The sequence below is a fragment of the Hyalella azteca genome, unplaced genomic scaffold (genome assembly GCF_000764305.2).
Source record: "Hyalella azteca isolate HAZT.00-mixed unplaced genomic scaffold, Hazt_2.0.2 contig16431, whole genome shotgun sequence".
NCBI classification, from domain to species: domain Eukaryota; kingdom Metazoa; phylum Arthropoda; class Malacostraca; order Amphipoda; family Hyalellidae; genus Hyalella; species Hyalella azteca.
In genome coordinates, this window is record NW_025946255.1 from 7,233 (window position 1) to 25,754 (window position 18,522).

At 36.9% G+C, this 18,522-nt stretch overlaps 1 protein-coding gene across 4 annotated transcripts in view; it reads right to left on the bottom strand.

Annotated features, from left to right (window-relative positions):
• Window positions 1-1,220: 1,220 nt before the first annotated feature.
• Window positions 1,221-18,522, bottom strand: part of LOC108674496 (ecdysone receptor) — a 225,215-nt gene continuing 207,913 nt past the window's right edge. For 3 of the 4 annotated variants that reach the window (XM_047884894.1, XM_047884896.1, XM_018162452.2), the window contains 8 exons: window positions 14,847-15,050; window positions 12,934-13,074; window positions 12,478-12,668; window positions 9,301-9,375; window positions 6,149-6,301; window positions 5,469-5,645; window positions 4,452-4,677; window positions 1,221-3,682 (listed from right to left, as the gene is read on the bottom strand). In XM_047884894.1, the coding sequence (XP_047740850.1) occupies window positions 3,423-3,682; window positions 4,452-4,677; window positions 5,469-5,645; window positions 6,149-6,301; window positions 9,301-9,375; window positions 12,478-12,668; window positions 12,934-13,074; window positions 14,847-15,050 (1,427 nt within the window). In that variant the 3' untranslated portion in view covers window positions 1,221-3,422. The remainder of the gene's footprint in view (window positions 3,683-4,451; window positions 4,678-5,468; window positions 5,646-6,148; window positions 6,302-9,300; window positions 9,376-12,477; window positions 12,669-12,933; window positions 13,075-14,846; window positions 15,051-18,522) is intronic. The other variant, XM_047884895.1, reaches the window with a different exon arrangement.

Consider the following 18,522-nt stretch of genomic DNA (forward strand, 5'->3'; position numbering starts at 1 on the left):
ATAAATCTTAAAACTAAAAATTTTTCCAAATTTGAAACGCGAAAGTTTACGCATTTTTCCCCGATTAAAATTAGCATAGTGCCTATTTGGCTAGCAAAGCTTTTCATAAATAGCTTTGCCAAAGAATTTCAAGCGACAAAGGCAAAATTTACAGAAAAACCGATGAGTTCAGCACAGAAGTATTAGTGATTCGTCACGAGTTTCGTAACGAATAGACGAATGGAATCAAGTTCAGGACAATCACGAAATAAGAAGCGTGATGGGTGGTATTATCACAAGGCACAACTGAGTTCGTTGCTGGGACATTTATTGTGCATACATACACGGTACACCGTGCCTCAACGTGGGGCATAACGATAAATAAGTCTTCGTACCATACAGAAATCATTAGTCTCTCATTTTCCAGTTGTTGATTTCGGGTATATTAAATTCGCTTATCGATTTAAAATTCCCAAAGCAAAATGGAATTCAAACAATTCCTCGATGGAAAATGGTAGATTTTGCACACATTGTCTTCGTATTGCAAGACTTAACATAGACTTGTGTTCAATCCTATCAAGAAATGAACTCAGTTGGATCCCAAAGACAAGTTACTCACATAGAGGATCCAAATAACCTGTGACTGCATTTGATAACCGCAGAGCAAACAACATCTAAGGTAAGAAGCTCCAAAAATATACTCAACTAAAGTACAATATTAATTATGCAATTATTCATAACCTAAACTAAGGAACACTTTGTAGCGATGCATCAATATATACAAGCCTATTTACGTTGCGTGAGATCAACGGTAAAATTCAATCAATTATTCAATTATCAAGGAGAGAAAATTCAAGTAAAAACCTTAAAATCAACACCGAAAAATTCACCTGGGTAAAGAAAAAAGTCGACCTATCACATAATTAACGATGGCGTCCTAACAGTTGCTGATCGAGGTTCTTGTCCAACAGAACCATCAAGTATCGACTAGGAATTTAACATAAATCCAGAACAACCGTTTAGGAGCTCTATAGCATTAGTTTTACGCAAGTCAACTCTATTACTATAAGAATTAAACAGGCACCGTGGAAAATTGAAAAATTTGGAAATGAGTCACAACCAGGTACGCGAAAGAAACAATTGGTTCATTGTTTCCTTTTTAGCGCATTTTCTCTTTTTTTTTTGGAAAAAAACGCTATTGTGCTCGTCATGTCCGTCCGTCAGTGACTTCACGGACGGACGAGAAAATGCGATCTCTGTCACTCACTGCAGTGAGTACTGATCTAATTTTTCTCAAGTATTGCACTCCCGATTTGATCTAATCTAGTATCCAAATATTTTATATTCGAGGCAGAGGCAGAAAAAGAGCACCAAAAAGTACAGTGAACACGGCAACCATACGTAATTTTACGAGACATTGGAAATTTAGTTCATTGAATTAACATCAAAAAATAACATCGATATCAGAGATGCATTTAACCGACGTCTACAGTCGTTAAGACTAATTTTAAACATACTAGTTTAGCTGAGGTTGTTTTGTCCAAGGAAACATTCAATGAGAGTTATGACAATATCTAGAATAACAGAAATTTTGATTGCGAAGTGCAAGTTTATAGATCTCAATGCAGGTCATTTAAATGTCTTAGACAGCGTACGACATCATATAAAAATAATACATTATCAATTCAGAAATTTATAATAGATAAAACGCAAAGTTCATGGGTGATCATCAGGCACAAGTTGGCTGGGAGTTTAGTAGGTAAGCCTACCTGTTAATATTGCTTACACACTCGAACAATAGTACAAAATATAGATTTTTTTCATGTATATTTACGTGGTTATATTGCTTCTACCAAGAGAAACCTACCTTTTTAGACAAATTCATCACGATCAGCAATATTATGCGGAGGTGCGAACGAAAAACATTCGACACGCATTCGGCCCAGAAATAGACCACAGAAGTTAAGCTATTAATATCAAGTCTAGCAAATAGTTTTCGATGAGAAGTAGGTTTACATCGACATTCATATCATACCGTAGTCCTACATACAAAAATACATCATTTTCACTATAAAACTCTACGGTTAAAAAAGAAGAACTGTGAAATCTCTCCGAATAAAGCGGTGCAATCACGCATATTTTTCCATTGACATGCCATGAAGCTCTAGGTTCAGAGAAGTTCTAAGTTTATATTTTAAATAGCAGATGAAGACATAAAAATTTTCAGATAGATAGAAATAGCCTTGAAATAACTAGGTTAAATAATATTGCAATAAAGTAGAAATTTGAGGCATTACCATTAACTAATAACAGCTTGCGCATGTTATTCTTTAGAACAAGTACCAAATCAGTGAAAAAAATACAAATGGTATAGTCAATTAATAATTCGTAGTTCATCAGCTAAAAAAATTATTATGTCACTCAACAATATTGCAGTGACTAAAAAGGAAAGTAAGTGTTTCAACTTAAGGGTAGAGATGTCAAAAATACATTAATTCAAAAAGTGGAAGTAGTAGTCAAAAGATACAACAAGTAGATTATGCAACATTAGAATTTGATTAATTATTATGTACCGTAAGTAATTATTTTCGGGAGGTATTTGCTAAGGCCCATGAAACATATCACTGAACAGAGCGGCAGGGCATAGCAGCTCTCACGTGCCCTCCGATCCCTAGACATCCTCCAAGCCTCAAAAATTAGCACGATAAAAAAGCGTAAAATTTCGAGAGTGACTGTACTACTTTTGTTAAGAATAACTGAACGGGTATGGGAATTCGGATACATCTCACTAGGATGCAGCAGCATAACAAAAAATAACAGAGGAGTTGCAGAATCAACGAGGAACCAAGAACCTACGGCGCTAATTTTTCATCAACAAATCTTTTAAAAATGATATGATGCCAAATGATTGGAATTGCATTACACGAGGCATATCAGGGAGATGAGTCATGGGAAGAATTTCCGAACAAAGTAACATTAATTTCAACGAACGCATTTGTGCCATCAGAAGAGGGTTTGGTGCAGTGGATGCGCAGAGGGCTGCTATGTCTTGCCACGAGCATTCACTATTCATACACCGAGCGCAGGTTACGGTCTAAAATATATACAAATTCTACACAAATAGACATGACAGTTAAATATAGACCTAAAATCTTCAAGCAGAATTGCCTATAATTTTTCAATGAATTTTCAATTTGTAGAGCGTAGGTATTCAATCCTCATGTACGTTTCACCCGATGACATCTAGGGAGATGACCTCGAGCGAGCATTTTGATTTGAACATTAATGACACGACATACTAAAATATGAATTAAAACATTAACAATCTCGCTGTTTATACATACTTCTCAGATAGCATTGGAAAGAAACTATTGGCATTATGGTACATAGTCATAAGAATATTATATACATCAGAGCCGCGATGTCACATCCGTGACTTCAGCTCATGAGCATTCCGTTTCTTCATTTTTGACGTCCCAAAGTTCGCCTAAGAACTCCGGGAAATAGACTTCGTTCCTGACGGTGTGGCACTGTTCGTTGTTCTTGAAGCCGAGCGTGCGTAGCTCGGTGAGTATGGCTAAAAGCTTAGCGAACTTAGGACCAGACGGCGTCTGGTATTTCCAGTCTGTGTAGTCACGGAGCGCACGTACGAAGATTTCCTGCAAGCCCTCGATTTTCTCTCGCTCTTTTACATTAGGCCGATCTGAAATGGATTCTTATTTCAAAATTTATTCGAAAAACAAATAGTTATTTAGTGTTTCTCCATTACAGTATCTACATCATTTGGATGAAATACTATACAGCAATAAATGCGGTTAAGGAAGATTACGAAGGTAATGATCTATTCAAGAGATTAGTTTGCATTTTCGATAGTCAGTAAGAAAAAAAATTGAGATGTGGAGATTAATGTCTGCAGCATTTGAGAACGCAGAGGAAACTTTACCATGGTCCATTATACCGTAGTTTTAGCATGGCCACAGTTACAATGTATAAACGCTGGGTTAAAATTATTTTTTTATTATACCAAGCAAATTTGAGCAGCTCTATATTTTAAAACAAAAGCAAAGTCTAAATGCCGCTTATAGTTCATATCCCCTCGAAATTGAAAAAAGATAGGTTTGTCTGCTCATGTTTACCTCATTCTTATTTGTTTTTATTTGACAATTTATATTATTATATTTCAATGTGAATTATAGTTTGCTAATTGTTTGTACCTAGGTTTTAGGTTTTTGAACTGACGAAGAAGCTGGACTCCGAAACGTTTTTTCGCATAAGCAATGGTGAATTTTCTGGCAGTTTTCTTTGCTTTCAAATTCTTGATAAGCACCTCTAATACAAGAAGTCTAAAGTTCATTTTTTAATCATCATTTTGAAGGCTACGATTTTCAAAAATTTCACAATTAAAAATTTGACATTGAAAGTATAATAAATTGTTCTCAGTAAGGTACACCAAATTAACATTCACGGCTTACCTGAGAATAAAACAATAGCAGTAAGGAGAGCATACTCTGCGTTGTCAACCTTCATGTTCGACATGTTGCGGCAAAAGCTGAAAAGAACTTCGGTGATCTCGGGTAGCATGCCGGCTTTTTTGTACGCTTCTTTCTTGTAGGGATAATTGTTGCTGAACACAATTGAGTCTGTGGCGACATCGTAGCGTCGAGCGGCTCGTAGCATGATTATTTCTTGCGTACAAGCCTGGGGGGAACAGAAATGAGTAAAAAATAGCCTCGAAATGTCACAGGCTCTCACGTCACATTGTCATGCAATGTGAGAATAAAATAAATTTCTAAACTAATGCTCATGCGACTCTATGACGTTTATAAATGATAATCTCGACGCATATTATTGTGCGTTTTTGCGTCGCTGCTATGTAACAGAGAAGCAACTATTCCACAGCATCTACAAATTCAACAAAATGTATACTGAGCAGAATTTCAAAGATCGGCAAACCACTTACATTTGAGAGTTTCTTGAATGTTCTGTGAATGATTGATCAAAATGAACTTCCTTCTTTTTTTACAGAATTGGAAACAATTTATCATGGTCTGTTATATCTTTTTTAAAATTTGCTTGTTGGGTGTGTTTTTAAAGCACTGGAATTACATACGAGTTATCGTAGGAGTTTTGCCACAACAATAACTGCGGTTTGGAAATGGTCTCTCCTCAATTAACGTTAATTTAACTTGAAATTATTTATGTTTCGGGATAACAGGTTACACAAATATTAGGAGTTGCCAATCCTGAGAGTCGATGGGTAAAGCAGCTGAGAGCATATGCGAGTTTATGTACTCTTATAAAACTTTTATCATCTCAAATTTATTTCTTGCGTAATATTCAGTAGTAATTTCTCTTTAGCATCCACTAGCTTCATTATTATCGAAGGGAACCGGAACTTAAAAAATTATCGGGATTATAGACCCCGGGCAACGTCGGGCCAACCTACTAATCAAATAAGAAGGGCATTAATGTTTTGAGTGAAAACACACCTTGAGCAAAGAGATTTGGTCGTTCTGCATGAGCGTATCAAAGCCTGGTACCCTCCTGGCGAACTCGACGATGAGCTTGACAGTAACGATGGTCATCTCAGTGATGTGGCTGAAGCGCATACTCTTGTTCTCCATCTCGTCGTATGGCACTTGTGGCATTTTCTCGCACACGGCGTGCTGTGGACCCCGAGAAATATGAGCATGCAACATTATTAAATACCTATATTGGATACAATTTTATTAATTTAATGCGCGGTAGTGTGTTCAAGTTATTGACGAAAGGTACTGGTATCGATATCAATGAGGTAGGTACAGGTATCAATGACGTAAGGCTATGCAGATGAATTAAAGTTAAAATCTAATTTTAGGCTGGATACGATAAGACAGGATATCACATAGACGATCTGTAAAATAAATTAAATTATAGTCGAAGAAAATGACAGACTCCGCAGCTGCGAATATGTTGAGGCGTTCACTTGAATTTGATGCTTTCTGGTGCTCATATTTAAAATCCCAAATTTAATGCTGGTATAAATTTGATGAGGATGGAAAATATAAAACATCGGTGGTTGCGATGTTTTTTTTTTTGTGGTTTAGAGAGCAAATGCTTAGAGAGCAAAAGATTACAATATCAAAATTTCAGAGAGCAAAATTACAATTAGGCTTAGAGTTGAACTGACCATGTTGCAGTTCTCCGGCGTTGGGACTTCGAAGGCCTCTTGGTAGTACAAGAGCCTGTTGATCATCTCGGCTTGATCGCTGCTGAGTATGTACTTGTCCATCGGTCCAGACACGCCGGAATTGCTCGAGCAGGAGTTAACTTGAGTTTGGTTCTGAAATAATCGCACAGTATGAACATGTTTGTTAGCTGAAACAAAGCAAGGAGTAATGTCAATCAATCACAGTTGATATCTAAACAATAAAAAAAGCTTGAGGCAAATATGTAAAACAGTTGATTTGGAGCGCTTTAATAGCTGAATTAAACAGATTTTTTAGCTAAAATGCATAATGTAAAACATGATCACATCCTGCGTGAACTATGACCGCCATGACAGACGTGAACAAAGACAAATCGATTAAGAACACATAAAATTTCCTTTCAGAAGGCGTTTGAAAGAGAAGTAAAGTTAGAGTAATTTATAAACGGCAATTCATTTAAGAAATACAATGAGCAATAAAGCATGATGCATAATATTATTACGCAATTTGGTCGTGTAGCACTAAATTGGAACACAAAAATTGGGGCAATCGGGATGTGCAACAGAGGATCCCAAATCAAATATAAAGCAACTTGCTCCCTGCATAATTCATCAGACAAAAACCATTTGCTTGTATCTGCAATCTCCAAGTATGACTGAAGGTAAAGAACTGAAGCAAATACTACAAAGAATAATGTAATTTCATTATTATTTTATATTACACCAAAACCATTTACCCTCTGAAATTTTCGTTTAAAAATGATCAATGAGGCATGTGAGCATAAAAATTATGTCTAAATATCTACTAAAATATTGGCACTAAGATCTTAGTAATTGCTGCGGAGAAATAGGCAATTCTTATATTGTTTATTTAACGCAGTTGAATTCGAGAAATAACTGGAAAATCGGCAGTTTGTTTTGCGATGCTTTTGGATTTTAACAAAGCGGGCGAAATAACTCGATATCAAAAAAATATTCAGAACAGTATTGAAGGACATTTGAGAAAAGATTACATGCGTGAAAGTCAAACATACTACGCGTCAGGAAAACAATACTTTACGCTGATTTGGTATGCAATTGACTTTCATTGTTTGGTAAAACAAAGAATGGCTCTACCTTGTAAAGGCCAAACATATTGAACCAATGAACTGCAAATTGATGCTCTGTTGAATCACTTTATACGGAATAAGCATGTTGAATCGGAATAAGTTGTATAATAAAAGTCAATCGGAATTTCCGATTGACTTTTAAATTAGTGAAGACGTAATCAACGAACAAGTAGATATGAACGATTTAGATTTTAAATGAGGAAAATTGAGCACGAAAAGTCTGTCTCAGAAAAACAATACACTATATTTTCGCATTTATTAAATAAAAAGATCCAAATTTTAATTTGCAAGGGTCTAAAATGTCTTACAAGAGACTGGAAATGAATCTCTGAAATAAAGAGTAAGAAGCTAAGAACTTCACGCTACCGTAAATATAATTAGGTTCGATGTTTTGAAAAGGGCAGGATTTATGATAGACCAGCTGTGATTTATCATTTTGTAGTTCTATGACAATAAACGTTGTGAATTTGACGCTGTAAAAAAATAATGGAGCGTAATTTCATAACCATTTTTGCGGTTTAAGTCAAAGCTAAGCAGCGATGAGAGCTATGCAGCATAACAAGAGCTTCATTGTAACTTACATAACGTAATTCACGAGTAAATAAGATCATCAGAGGACGGTTTCATTTGATAAACACTTCGTTAAAATTAGCACGAGGCAAAACTGAAGCTGATAAAGATAGAAGGAAAAAATAACAGTTGTTGATGGATGGAAAGGCAGCCGCCGAAGGCAGCAATATCTGTATTACACAAATAATTTTAGTCAATAAGTTTGAATGACTCAAGAATAAAATATTCTTCAGCAACCAGTAAAACCTGACAATGAAAAAGCTGGCTGGCTTAACTGAAGTGGATAGTAGAGCTGGCGCTCCGTTTTCGACACTGAGAATTTAAACACCGAAACTGAGTTTAATACAAAAATCTTGCTGTCATAGGCGATCAAAATTGAGGATACACTGTTTGAACAATGTTCGTACCTAAACGACAATAATAATGCAAGCATGAATCAAGGAACGACGTGACGACAGCACCCAAAGTACCGGTATACAATGTTCTTAACTAGACTGAATTGATTCAACATTTAAGTATCAAAGTACAAGAATTCATGGTTAATACGGGTCGAATTACACGATATGTGTAGTTGGAAGTATAAAAGGGAACCTAAGATTCGTTCACATTTATAAAAAAAGTTTTCCGCAATCCGGGCATGAACAAAAGTACTTCCGGGGTATTTTGTACAGTGCAATACGAATCCATCTTTAACGTATATAATTCATATTTCAGTTATGTTTTTATGCACACCCTCACATGCGATGATCATTATTGCAAGTATAAGTAAACTATGTCGCTAATGCTTATGTAAGAGTTTGTAGACGGGTCTTCAAGTCATAATCACAACATAACGCTTAATTAAACGCAACAAACACATACGTAAAATTTCATTCGGGAAATATTGGGAAAACAAATGCGTCAGTATATACAGACAAGAATGAAATGATAGCGGAGTGCTTCAAAAATTATTCCACAGCTGACCACACCAACACGTGCGAAGCATTAGCGGAAGGATTCAAATGCCAGTCTAAATCTGTTATCGTTGACGATTTATCCAGTCAAGAAAACAATACTAACAACGGCATCGCTAAAATCGACTCATTCATTGCAGATGAAAGTTATTTCATCTGCATGTTTTGAAAACCAGATAATTTCACTCATTTTTAAAGATGGAATGCAATCGATTACATGACCATGAAGATAATTTAACCACCCAGTGATCCTCAACCCTTTGGCGCACACTAATGATTTCAAAAGTAACTTTTTATTAACTCTGAGAAAATCCAAGACATGATTAAAACTGCGAAACGAAGGCAGCAGCATGATTTTATTTTTCGCGTGAACTTCAAACTAATTTTTTCGCAATCGGCTTGCATAATCGTATCAATTTTAAGAGAATTTCGAGAATTGATTTGGGCGCGAAAGGGTTAAAAGTGTGAGCAGCGGTAGAACCTATTCAAGGAGTTTGCTCACCGTGACAGTTGAGTTGAATAGTTGTAGGGGACTTTGTCCATCATCGCCAATAGGAGTCTTTAGAGTGTTAACGATCTGTGGTGAGAAACAGTAAGGTCAGCAAAGTGCGCTAACCTGGTCTGTCCTAAACCAGAACAGCGAATCATTCAGCTAATCACCCATTAGGTCTTATAGCTGGAGGTAGTTTTATGATTTCCGGCAGGAAGTATAAAAAATACACCGAAGATTCTAAAGTTCATCCGAAAATTCCTATTGCATTACGAGCGCAAACATAATAATTTTAAAATAATATTAATTAATTCCTCTATTTTTGCGCGTTCATGTATTACGGTTTCGCTACTTCGCGGTTTTTCTACTTTGGATTTTGATCGCTGTTTCACGGCTAGTTTGAAATTACTACGAAATAGTGTACACGGCTAGTTTGAAATATTCCAATAGTGTACACGGCTTTATTTTCGATGTTTTCTTGAATAACTCAAAAATTAACGAATGTATGAGCCAACTGTAGGTAAAAGAGTTAGCTATAGACGAAGAATATCAGACTCCCAATTAATAATTTGTCCGGTGATGAACGGACACTTCACCTAACAGAGCGCTCGCGCATGCAGTTACATTTCAACGTGTGTGCTGTGTTTCGACGTTTCGTTGTGATTTTGATTCTGGTCATTAGCATTAGCTAGGGCTGATTTCATCCACAGCTGATGCCTGAGGAGGAGCATAGAAGACTAACCACTCGCGGGAGGTATTGGAAGACGTTCTCCCGTATGGGCAAGGGCTGTAGTATTCTAGACTACGTGAGAACAACATCATGGTCGAATTTCATGATGACTCATTATCATATTCTGGGAACTATAAAACGATTGCGATTAATAATCAATCTTTTGATTGATTATCAATCGAAATTAATTGAAAAACAATTGATAATGATTAATGTAGCTGCACTCACACAAGTGATCTTGACATTCACCAAGCACAAGGACAAGCTCATTAATTAATACGCAGCACTCTGTGACATAATATAGCCTCAAGAAAATCTACGAGCTTTCACTGAAAACGAACGAATCAACGTACGCGCCGTTTGAATTATTAGGAAATGCGATGATGAATCGAAAACTAATTTAAGCCGAGACATCCCAGCGACGTGGGTAAAATGGGAGGTGTATTAATAAATCTGAAAGTTACCAAAACTGAGTATCGAATTTAAGTCGAGTTTTATACCCCAAACAATGAATTAGTCAACTCTATTGACTCGTTCCTGCCTGGGACATGTATGAAAGTTCGAACTACGCGGGAAGAGCTCAAGGCGATGCCAGCACATAGACAGCCAAACCTCAACTATCGACCGAGAAAATTCCGCGCGGCGACATACATGCCGATTTGGCATTTGCCGCACGTCGCCAGCTGACGGGTGTAAACTTGGCACACCCGCACCGCCTCCTCTCAATGCTAGGCAACAAAGAGCTTTCCTCGATGGCTCCTAAAATCTGACCTCTAAAAGCTTTCTCATTTATCTTATCCAGACTAATATTCCAAGATAAGCAGGCTTCTAACGGACACTCAGAAAAATAGTCGCTGCATTAACGTTATGAGGATCAGGCTTACTTCTGCTCTCGCATACCAAATAATATTGCAGTTAGTCCGTGTTTATAATGGAATACCATTTGTTCAATGAGTCGAATACGTCAAAATCGGTGCTTCGAAATGGTTTAGGTTATAACTTTGAAATGAATCCTAATTCACAGCGGTCTGGTAGCCAAGATAACAGGCGCAAGGGAGTGTACGCGTGGCCAGGCTTGAGCCTCAGAGCCTCAGTAAAGAAAGATGTGCACTATCACTCACGAAGGTTTGGGACGACATTTTTTCTGGGTGCCGAATGTATCAAGATTAAATTTGTGACAGTGACAACTTTTGCCACGATCGACTTGGAGGCACGCAACAAACTAGGAAATTACATTAGACGACGAGAGACAACGTCATAAGGTTGATAAAATGAAACTCAAAAGATGAACATGAATGATGGTCTGAGAACCACGAACGATGTGATAGATTATAAGGCTGTAACTTACACCATCATCAACGCGAGGGATGTATAATGGATTAATAAGTAGTGGCATCTAGTCGAGAAAAGTTCTTTGGAAGCAACTAATGCTAGTATGAGTGACAGAAGTGATGGCAGAGACAGGAAGCTGCTAACTTTAGAAACAGCTAGACATCCTCATCGCATCACATAGTAAAACTAGTAAAGGAAGTTCTTAGTTTCAACTGCACGAGAACGATACACCTCAATAGTGTTCTCCAAAGAAAAAAATAAGAATGTGAATGAAGAAAACGTGAATAATACATTGATTATATGAATTTTGAACATGAAGGGCAAGAATGAATATTTAATAGTTACAAGTTCAATAGCAATTTACAAATTAAAACAATTTTTCGACCGGACAGTATAGCGTTCAGCGTTTAAGAGATCATTTTCGCATTCGAAACGCGTGGAAAGCAATAGATTATTATCTATTATAATTGAATCAGGATATTAATTTTCAGGCAGGATAATGCTTGAGATAAACGCAATATTTTTAGAATCAAAACCTTACTCTCGCCCACCTCAGAATCTATGCTATCGATTGCTTTGGAGACTTGAGTTAACTTCTATTTCAAGTCATGAGATTAGTAATAATACGACTGAAAATATATTGAAGAAAGTGAATGGATTAATAAACTATGTACAACCGTTGCCGAGTTCAAAACATAGAAGGTTTGTGAATTTAAAGTAGAGTGGTTCGCGGTATACGATTTAATCAGATCTAACGCCTTCAATAATGCTTCAAATACTCGATCTCTAGAGGTGTAACACCTGATCTTCTTTCATGTATTCAGTTGTATGTATATTTTCGTTAGCGTTGCATCATCTTATGATCGAACAACATTAAAGTTCCGCATACATGACATGTCTTATAAAGACATAATTTTTTTTAATTTCTTTTAAAATTCGTTTATATTCGAGGTACTGAATCTCATATTCATGCCAGACTATTTATTATTAAATAATTCGACTGGTGCAACGTTCTTCTCTACTAAGTACCATAAGATCAACAAAAGACACGCGCGCAACAAAATACCCCGCGCGCTTAACGTTATAGGCGCAGAACAACAAAGTTAGCAGCAGGATTAAATACTTACAGACATATGAGTTCTGTCTTGTAAGGACTGAGGACTTGGACTCATGGCAGCGTTAGGACTCATCATAGCTCCTGGACTCATGAGACTGGAACAGGAGTCCGCGCCTGGACTTGGAACGTCTTTGGACTTGTCAGACCCCCGCGCTTTCTTTTGATCCCTTTTGATTTTACATTGGACTTCTGGAATCACACCTGCAAATAAGCAAGATTATGAAAGAAGAATAATTAAAATTCAGGTTAATAATAATTATTTGTTAATTCTGTTAATATGCATTTACCATTTCGTTATTGTTAATCGAAGCACATGAGTAAGCAGGTATAATAACACATTTAACTCAATGAATTAAAGTGTAATATTTTGTATGAATTTCATTATGATAGTAAGATAATGACTTTTGCATGAAGGTTTAAAAAAAGTGGATTGCACGGAGTAAATCGTACTTGATTTTTTACTTACATTCTTCCCTCATGCCGACGCTGATACATTTCTTAAATCTACACTCCTGACACTTCCTCCTCATGTACATGTCCATCTCACACTGCTTGCCGTACTTGCAGGTGTAAACTGCCTTCTTCGTGATCGACCGTCGAAAGAAACCTGCATAACAGAAAATAAATAAATACAATATTACATTAGCGCTCAGCGGGAGGATTCCCAAACGAAAATTGAATGATTAAATTATTTAACAACCGACGGACAATCAGTTATTCATCAGAAGAAACGACGGTGTCGAATTAAATAACTAAATAAATTGTATAAACATAAACACAGGTAAGTGGAGTTAAAACATATTATTTAAACACTGAAAATCAAGTGAAATAAATATGATAAACGCAAAGAAGAGAGATTTTCAAGTCAAATTTTGTTTCACACCTCAAGCAAGTTCCTAAGACACAGTGTCTCAATTATAATTGTATGAATCCTGGCCATTTGGGCGCGTACTCAAAATATCAATCTTGCCAGAAATGATGGGATCTTATAAGAAATAATTAATATAAAATTCCAAAACGGGAAATAAATATTTTTTTCTTAAATTACAGTTTGAACGCGTCATTCTGTAATTCAAACTACTTTAATTTTAAAATTATAAATGAAAGCAAGGTAGACGACCCAACAAATGCATTCTTAGCCCTCGGGTTCACCGGCTGGATCGGATATTATTATATTGTACGAAATTTTGAGGCGCAATAAGGATCATTTATCCTTACTCTATCCCTGGACGCCATTTATCAAGCAGCACCGGGTTAATGTTCCTGTGATTCATAGTAGAGATTGTCCAAAATTGACGATTTACTTAATAAAATCGCATTTACGAACCTTATTTGCCTTCATGCCTAGAACACGCGTGCAAAAATGATCTGCCTCGCAACTCGTCTTCCTAGCTCGTTGATAGTTTTAATGCAAATTACATTTGAAAAATAGCACACAAAAGAAAAACATTACGACAACAATCCACCATTCAAAATTTGCAGCAAGCTTGATTTCCATGCCCATCTTCAACCAACAGCAACATCAGACACATTGGCCGCCCGTATCTTTGATACACTATATGAGCACGGTGCGGTAGGCCGGTTACAGAAGGCTGACTCAATTAGCAGATTCGTTTGAATGGCTCTCGGTCTGAGTGGCAGCGAGTGATCGACTTCGCGGTAGAACAAAGCAAACAAGAAAAATGAAGCCTAAAGACCGCTCAGCTTTACGAATGCTGAGTGGATATGACTTTCATTGCCTTGCCAGTGAATGGGTTCGTCTTTCTTTCAGCACCATGGGAATATAACAAAAGGACAGTATTTTTAATGCATCAATAGCGTTGGTGAACATGCCAGAATGTGACAAAAAAATTAGGATCTAGCAAGCTGAGATATTGCCACAAAGGTGAACGAGCGCTGGTCTTCTCGGTTTGTTATTGGATATGAAGGAATATACATAATTACCAACTAACATCTTTTCATACCCATTCCGTACAATTAATTAATTAGCTTTGGCTGATTTTTTATTTCACGAGCTAACACCACGAAACAACTTTTCAGGCATTGAAAATCTTTGCTCGATTGTAGTCGTGCTTCATTCACGCAATATCCCGTTACACTGCCTAATTAATTCGCTTCTAACAATGTGTAAATCGACAGAGTTATTGACTGAAGCGTCCTTGATACGCTTACCAGGCAAATTCGTAATTACATTTGCATAAAATCTCAATCACAATCTTTCGAAATACTTCTTACACTAAGACACGACTGTCAATAGATTCACACTGATTAATATTTCTTAAATACATTGCGAAACATTAGCTAATGAGCCTCATAGGAAGGAAGAGAAAAACCCTAAAGGGCAATAATGTCAAGCAATGGAAATAATGTCAAGCCCACCTTTACATCCCTCGCACGTGAGCGCGTTATAATGGTAGCCCGAGGCCCGGTCCCCACAGACGAGGCATAGGTCCTCTTGTTGCCGCGGCGCCGGGCCTTTCTTCTTCTTAGCGTCGCCGGCGATGGTGAGGCTCGAGCAGCTCGCCAGACTCGAGGAGTCGTATCCGCTGAGCATCGAGTTGGGAGGTGACACATCGTCACGACCTGTAACATAAAACACGGGATTAACCACGATTCATATTACGTTCATGGAGTTACTATAAGATACAGGATCAAAACCCAGACAATATTGAGGTACGTGGTCAACTAACGTATTAATTAATGTCAATTAAAATAAGCATTCACTTAGCTGAATACGACGACGTCTCATAATAGCAGGAGTCGAATGTTAACCTGGCTACCATCGAGTCCTCCATTGTAATTCGTGACGAATTATTCTAAGTTGCTCGATTAGATTACATTGAGTGAGTCAAGATGAAATCAATCCATGTGTGCAAACAATACTTATTGGCTTCGAAAAAATGAAGCCCGATTTTGTTGGAGTAGCCAGCGGAAATAAGGGAAGTTTAGCCAGGAAGTGGTGAGGCCGCGAGCCACATTTGAAAAGCCCGAAGTGCCACAAGATGGATTTACGTGCACACTTGAGCATTAATTCTCGCTGCTCGAGGATATAACCGCAGCCAAGCGTAGCTAGAGATTGCTGACTTGTTTCACGATAAATTAGGTTGGAAATGATTTATTGTTTTGCTCAAACAAGGATATCCATGAGCACATAATTTACCATGGGGCCCAATTTGTGGTAATCATGAGAGTTCGACGTGAGGAAATGTGAACATTGAAGACAGTAGAAAAAATTGTGCAAGTTCAAATCTAATTTGATTACAATAAAAAGTAAAAAAAAAACATTGAATTTTTCAAAGTATCAAACTTGTGCGTGTTGATTGAAGAATGAGATGCGAGACAAATTATAAGCCCGCCGGGAGCAAATGCAAGAGTTAGCGAGCAGGCATGAGAGTAGTGAAAGTAATGCACTTACGAATGTAACTCTACATTTATTGGCAAGGGTGCATATGGATAGAGCATGTTTATTTAAAAAAAAAGGGATTTTGAGAGCCTCAAGGATGCTTCTTGTCTACAAATTTCATTATATTACTCATATGAATTGGAATGAAAACGGGAAATAAGTTCGAGCTGCGGCTCAAGAGACCACAAGCTGCAACCTTGAAATGAAAGTAATATTTCAGCGCGACAAACCATACGAATGATTTACCACTGTATTGTTCAGACTCGGAATAAAAGGACATAAGATCTTCAGAATTCTTTAATTAGTAACAGCATTAAAACAGCCCAGACCATCAAAAGTCGATGTCAATGGCGGACAACGCGAAACACAAGTGCAATAATGACAACGTGGCACTTCAATTAAAAGAAGGTCCATGTTACGACAGATAATGACGTTTGTTAGAATTTTACGGCAACAATAGAGACTTGAAAACCTCCACCCACAAGGCAAATATTCCAGACCCAGACGCTGCGATATGGTAGGGGTCGTCTGACGGTGTTCAACTTTCCCTTCTAATTCATTGTCTTTAATTAATAATTAATAAAATCTACCATAAATATTCAAAGTTAACGTTAAATATTATTGAAAAATTAACAATATGAATAAGGAACAATAATAAGTTGAAGAAGAATATCACAAGTCTTCTAGGCATTCTCATACAACTAATACGCCTCTTAATTCTCTTCAATTCATGAAGTTTTTTGCATTAATGAAATCCCATTCACTCAGCCAGTAAAATTTGCGCTTAGAACTTAAACTTACTCTCTCGTAGCAACAGTAATTTACTGATCAAATGCACGAACAAAGAATTTTTATCAGAGAGAGATAAATTTGCAGACCATCGGAAATCCTCAGTTATGTCTATAGAAGCTATTTTTTAACGGAATTTCTGCTATGAACTGATAAAAGCTAATCGCTATGTTAGTCATTAAAATTTCCCTGTATAGATGTTGGCAGAAAAACTCCTCTCAACGGAAATTTTAATGAACAAACTCATAATTTTGTTTTCCGATGACTTCGAAAAGAAACAAACTTTACAAACCTTTGAAGTATTACAAATATAATGCAGGCTATTCCGATCTCAGGAATGTCGAAGAATGGAAGTTGGCACTAACTAAAGCGAAAAATGCTCTTGTTTTACTGCTAGAAATGAGTTATGCTTCATAAAACTGGCTTGAGCTGGCGGATGCTTTGAAACGTGAAGCCTGAAGGACTCTTCAGTGCATGGGAGATGCGGTTAAGAATTTTGTCCGTCATTTCCTTACTGTGCACTTTTTTGTGCCCTTTCCTCAACTGACAGTTGAGGCGTCAACTAAATAGAGCTTCAGCAAAAACATCATTATTCCGAAATTCTTGTAGACCAGTCAATATAGTGAAATAGCAGACCTGAAATAGCCCATTATTTGAACGCCCACCTTTATGCAAGTGCCGATCAATATTTTTGGCAGAGTATAAACATTTCCATCATACCGTCGCTTCACTCTAGAGCAAGAATATCAAGGATTGCACTTGAAACGATCAACTGGTAATTCAGCGCTTATTCAGTTTACTTTTCACGCTCCAGCTAGGGGACTTTATCAACTGATACAAAACGATAAATGTTCAAAATTAGCCCATGCAATGTAAACTAATAGTTAATAAAATCTAATTCTCATTCGAACAAATTACATCAACAAATAAAATTGAAAGCACTCTAATTATTTTACCACCATTCTTAAACAAAGAATTACGGCTAGCTATTGAATTATTTCCAAATCGAACAGACATGAAGCAATATTGCTGGATGCCATTGGATTCTTTCAAGATGAAACAAACAAGATTTTCATGATTGCAAAATACAACGCCAAAATGGCGTTATATGCAATAGGCCACAATGCTAGGAGGAGAATTGGAATTTGTTGGTCAATAGTATGACCAAAACATTGTAATCACCGAAATTGTTACGGAACTGAGACACTATAGCGAGCGTGTGCTAAACTTCGGCGACGGTATAGTAAATAAAAAAAATTCAACTGAAGTAAAGCCAAAATTGAAACATGCATGACGTTCATATTCTCACAAAAATATAGACGTAAAGATCTAATAAATGCTTTGAGGGTTTGGTCTGGCAGCACTATTAGTGCTGCCAGACCAAATTTTAAAGAAAAATTTGTTCACAAAATTAAAGTTATTCACTAGTCATACACTCAACAGTATACAAACATATGTTACCAAACTCTATTTTTTATTGCAACTTAAAGGAACTCGATAAAACTAGCTTTACATAAGGCGTTCGTAATCTACATCTGCATAACAATCATTCAAATTAAAGTAGTTCATTTGTTAAATTTTATCGAGATTAAACTTCAACGAATTTCAATAGAATTTTGTCTGTGTACAAGACGCGGCGCTGAAATTAGAGTTCCTAAAAAGCTTCGTTCTCAGTTGAACCACTCCACACGAAGTCACCTCTTAGTTGAACCCCTCCACATCAGTTGAACCACTCCACACGAAGTCACCTCTTAGTTGAACCCCTCCACCTCAGTTGAACTCCTCCTCCACAGGAAGAGTTTAGCGTTTCTAAAAGACTTCGTACTCAGTTGAACCCTCAACCTCAGTTGAATTCCTACACCT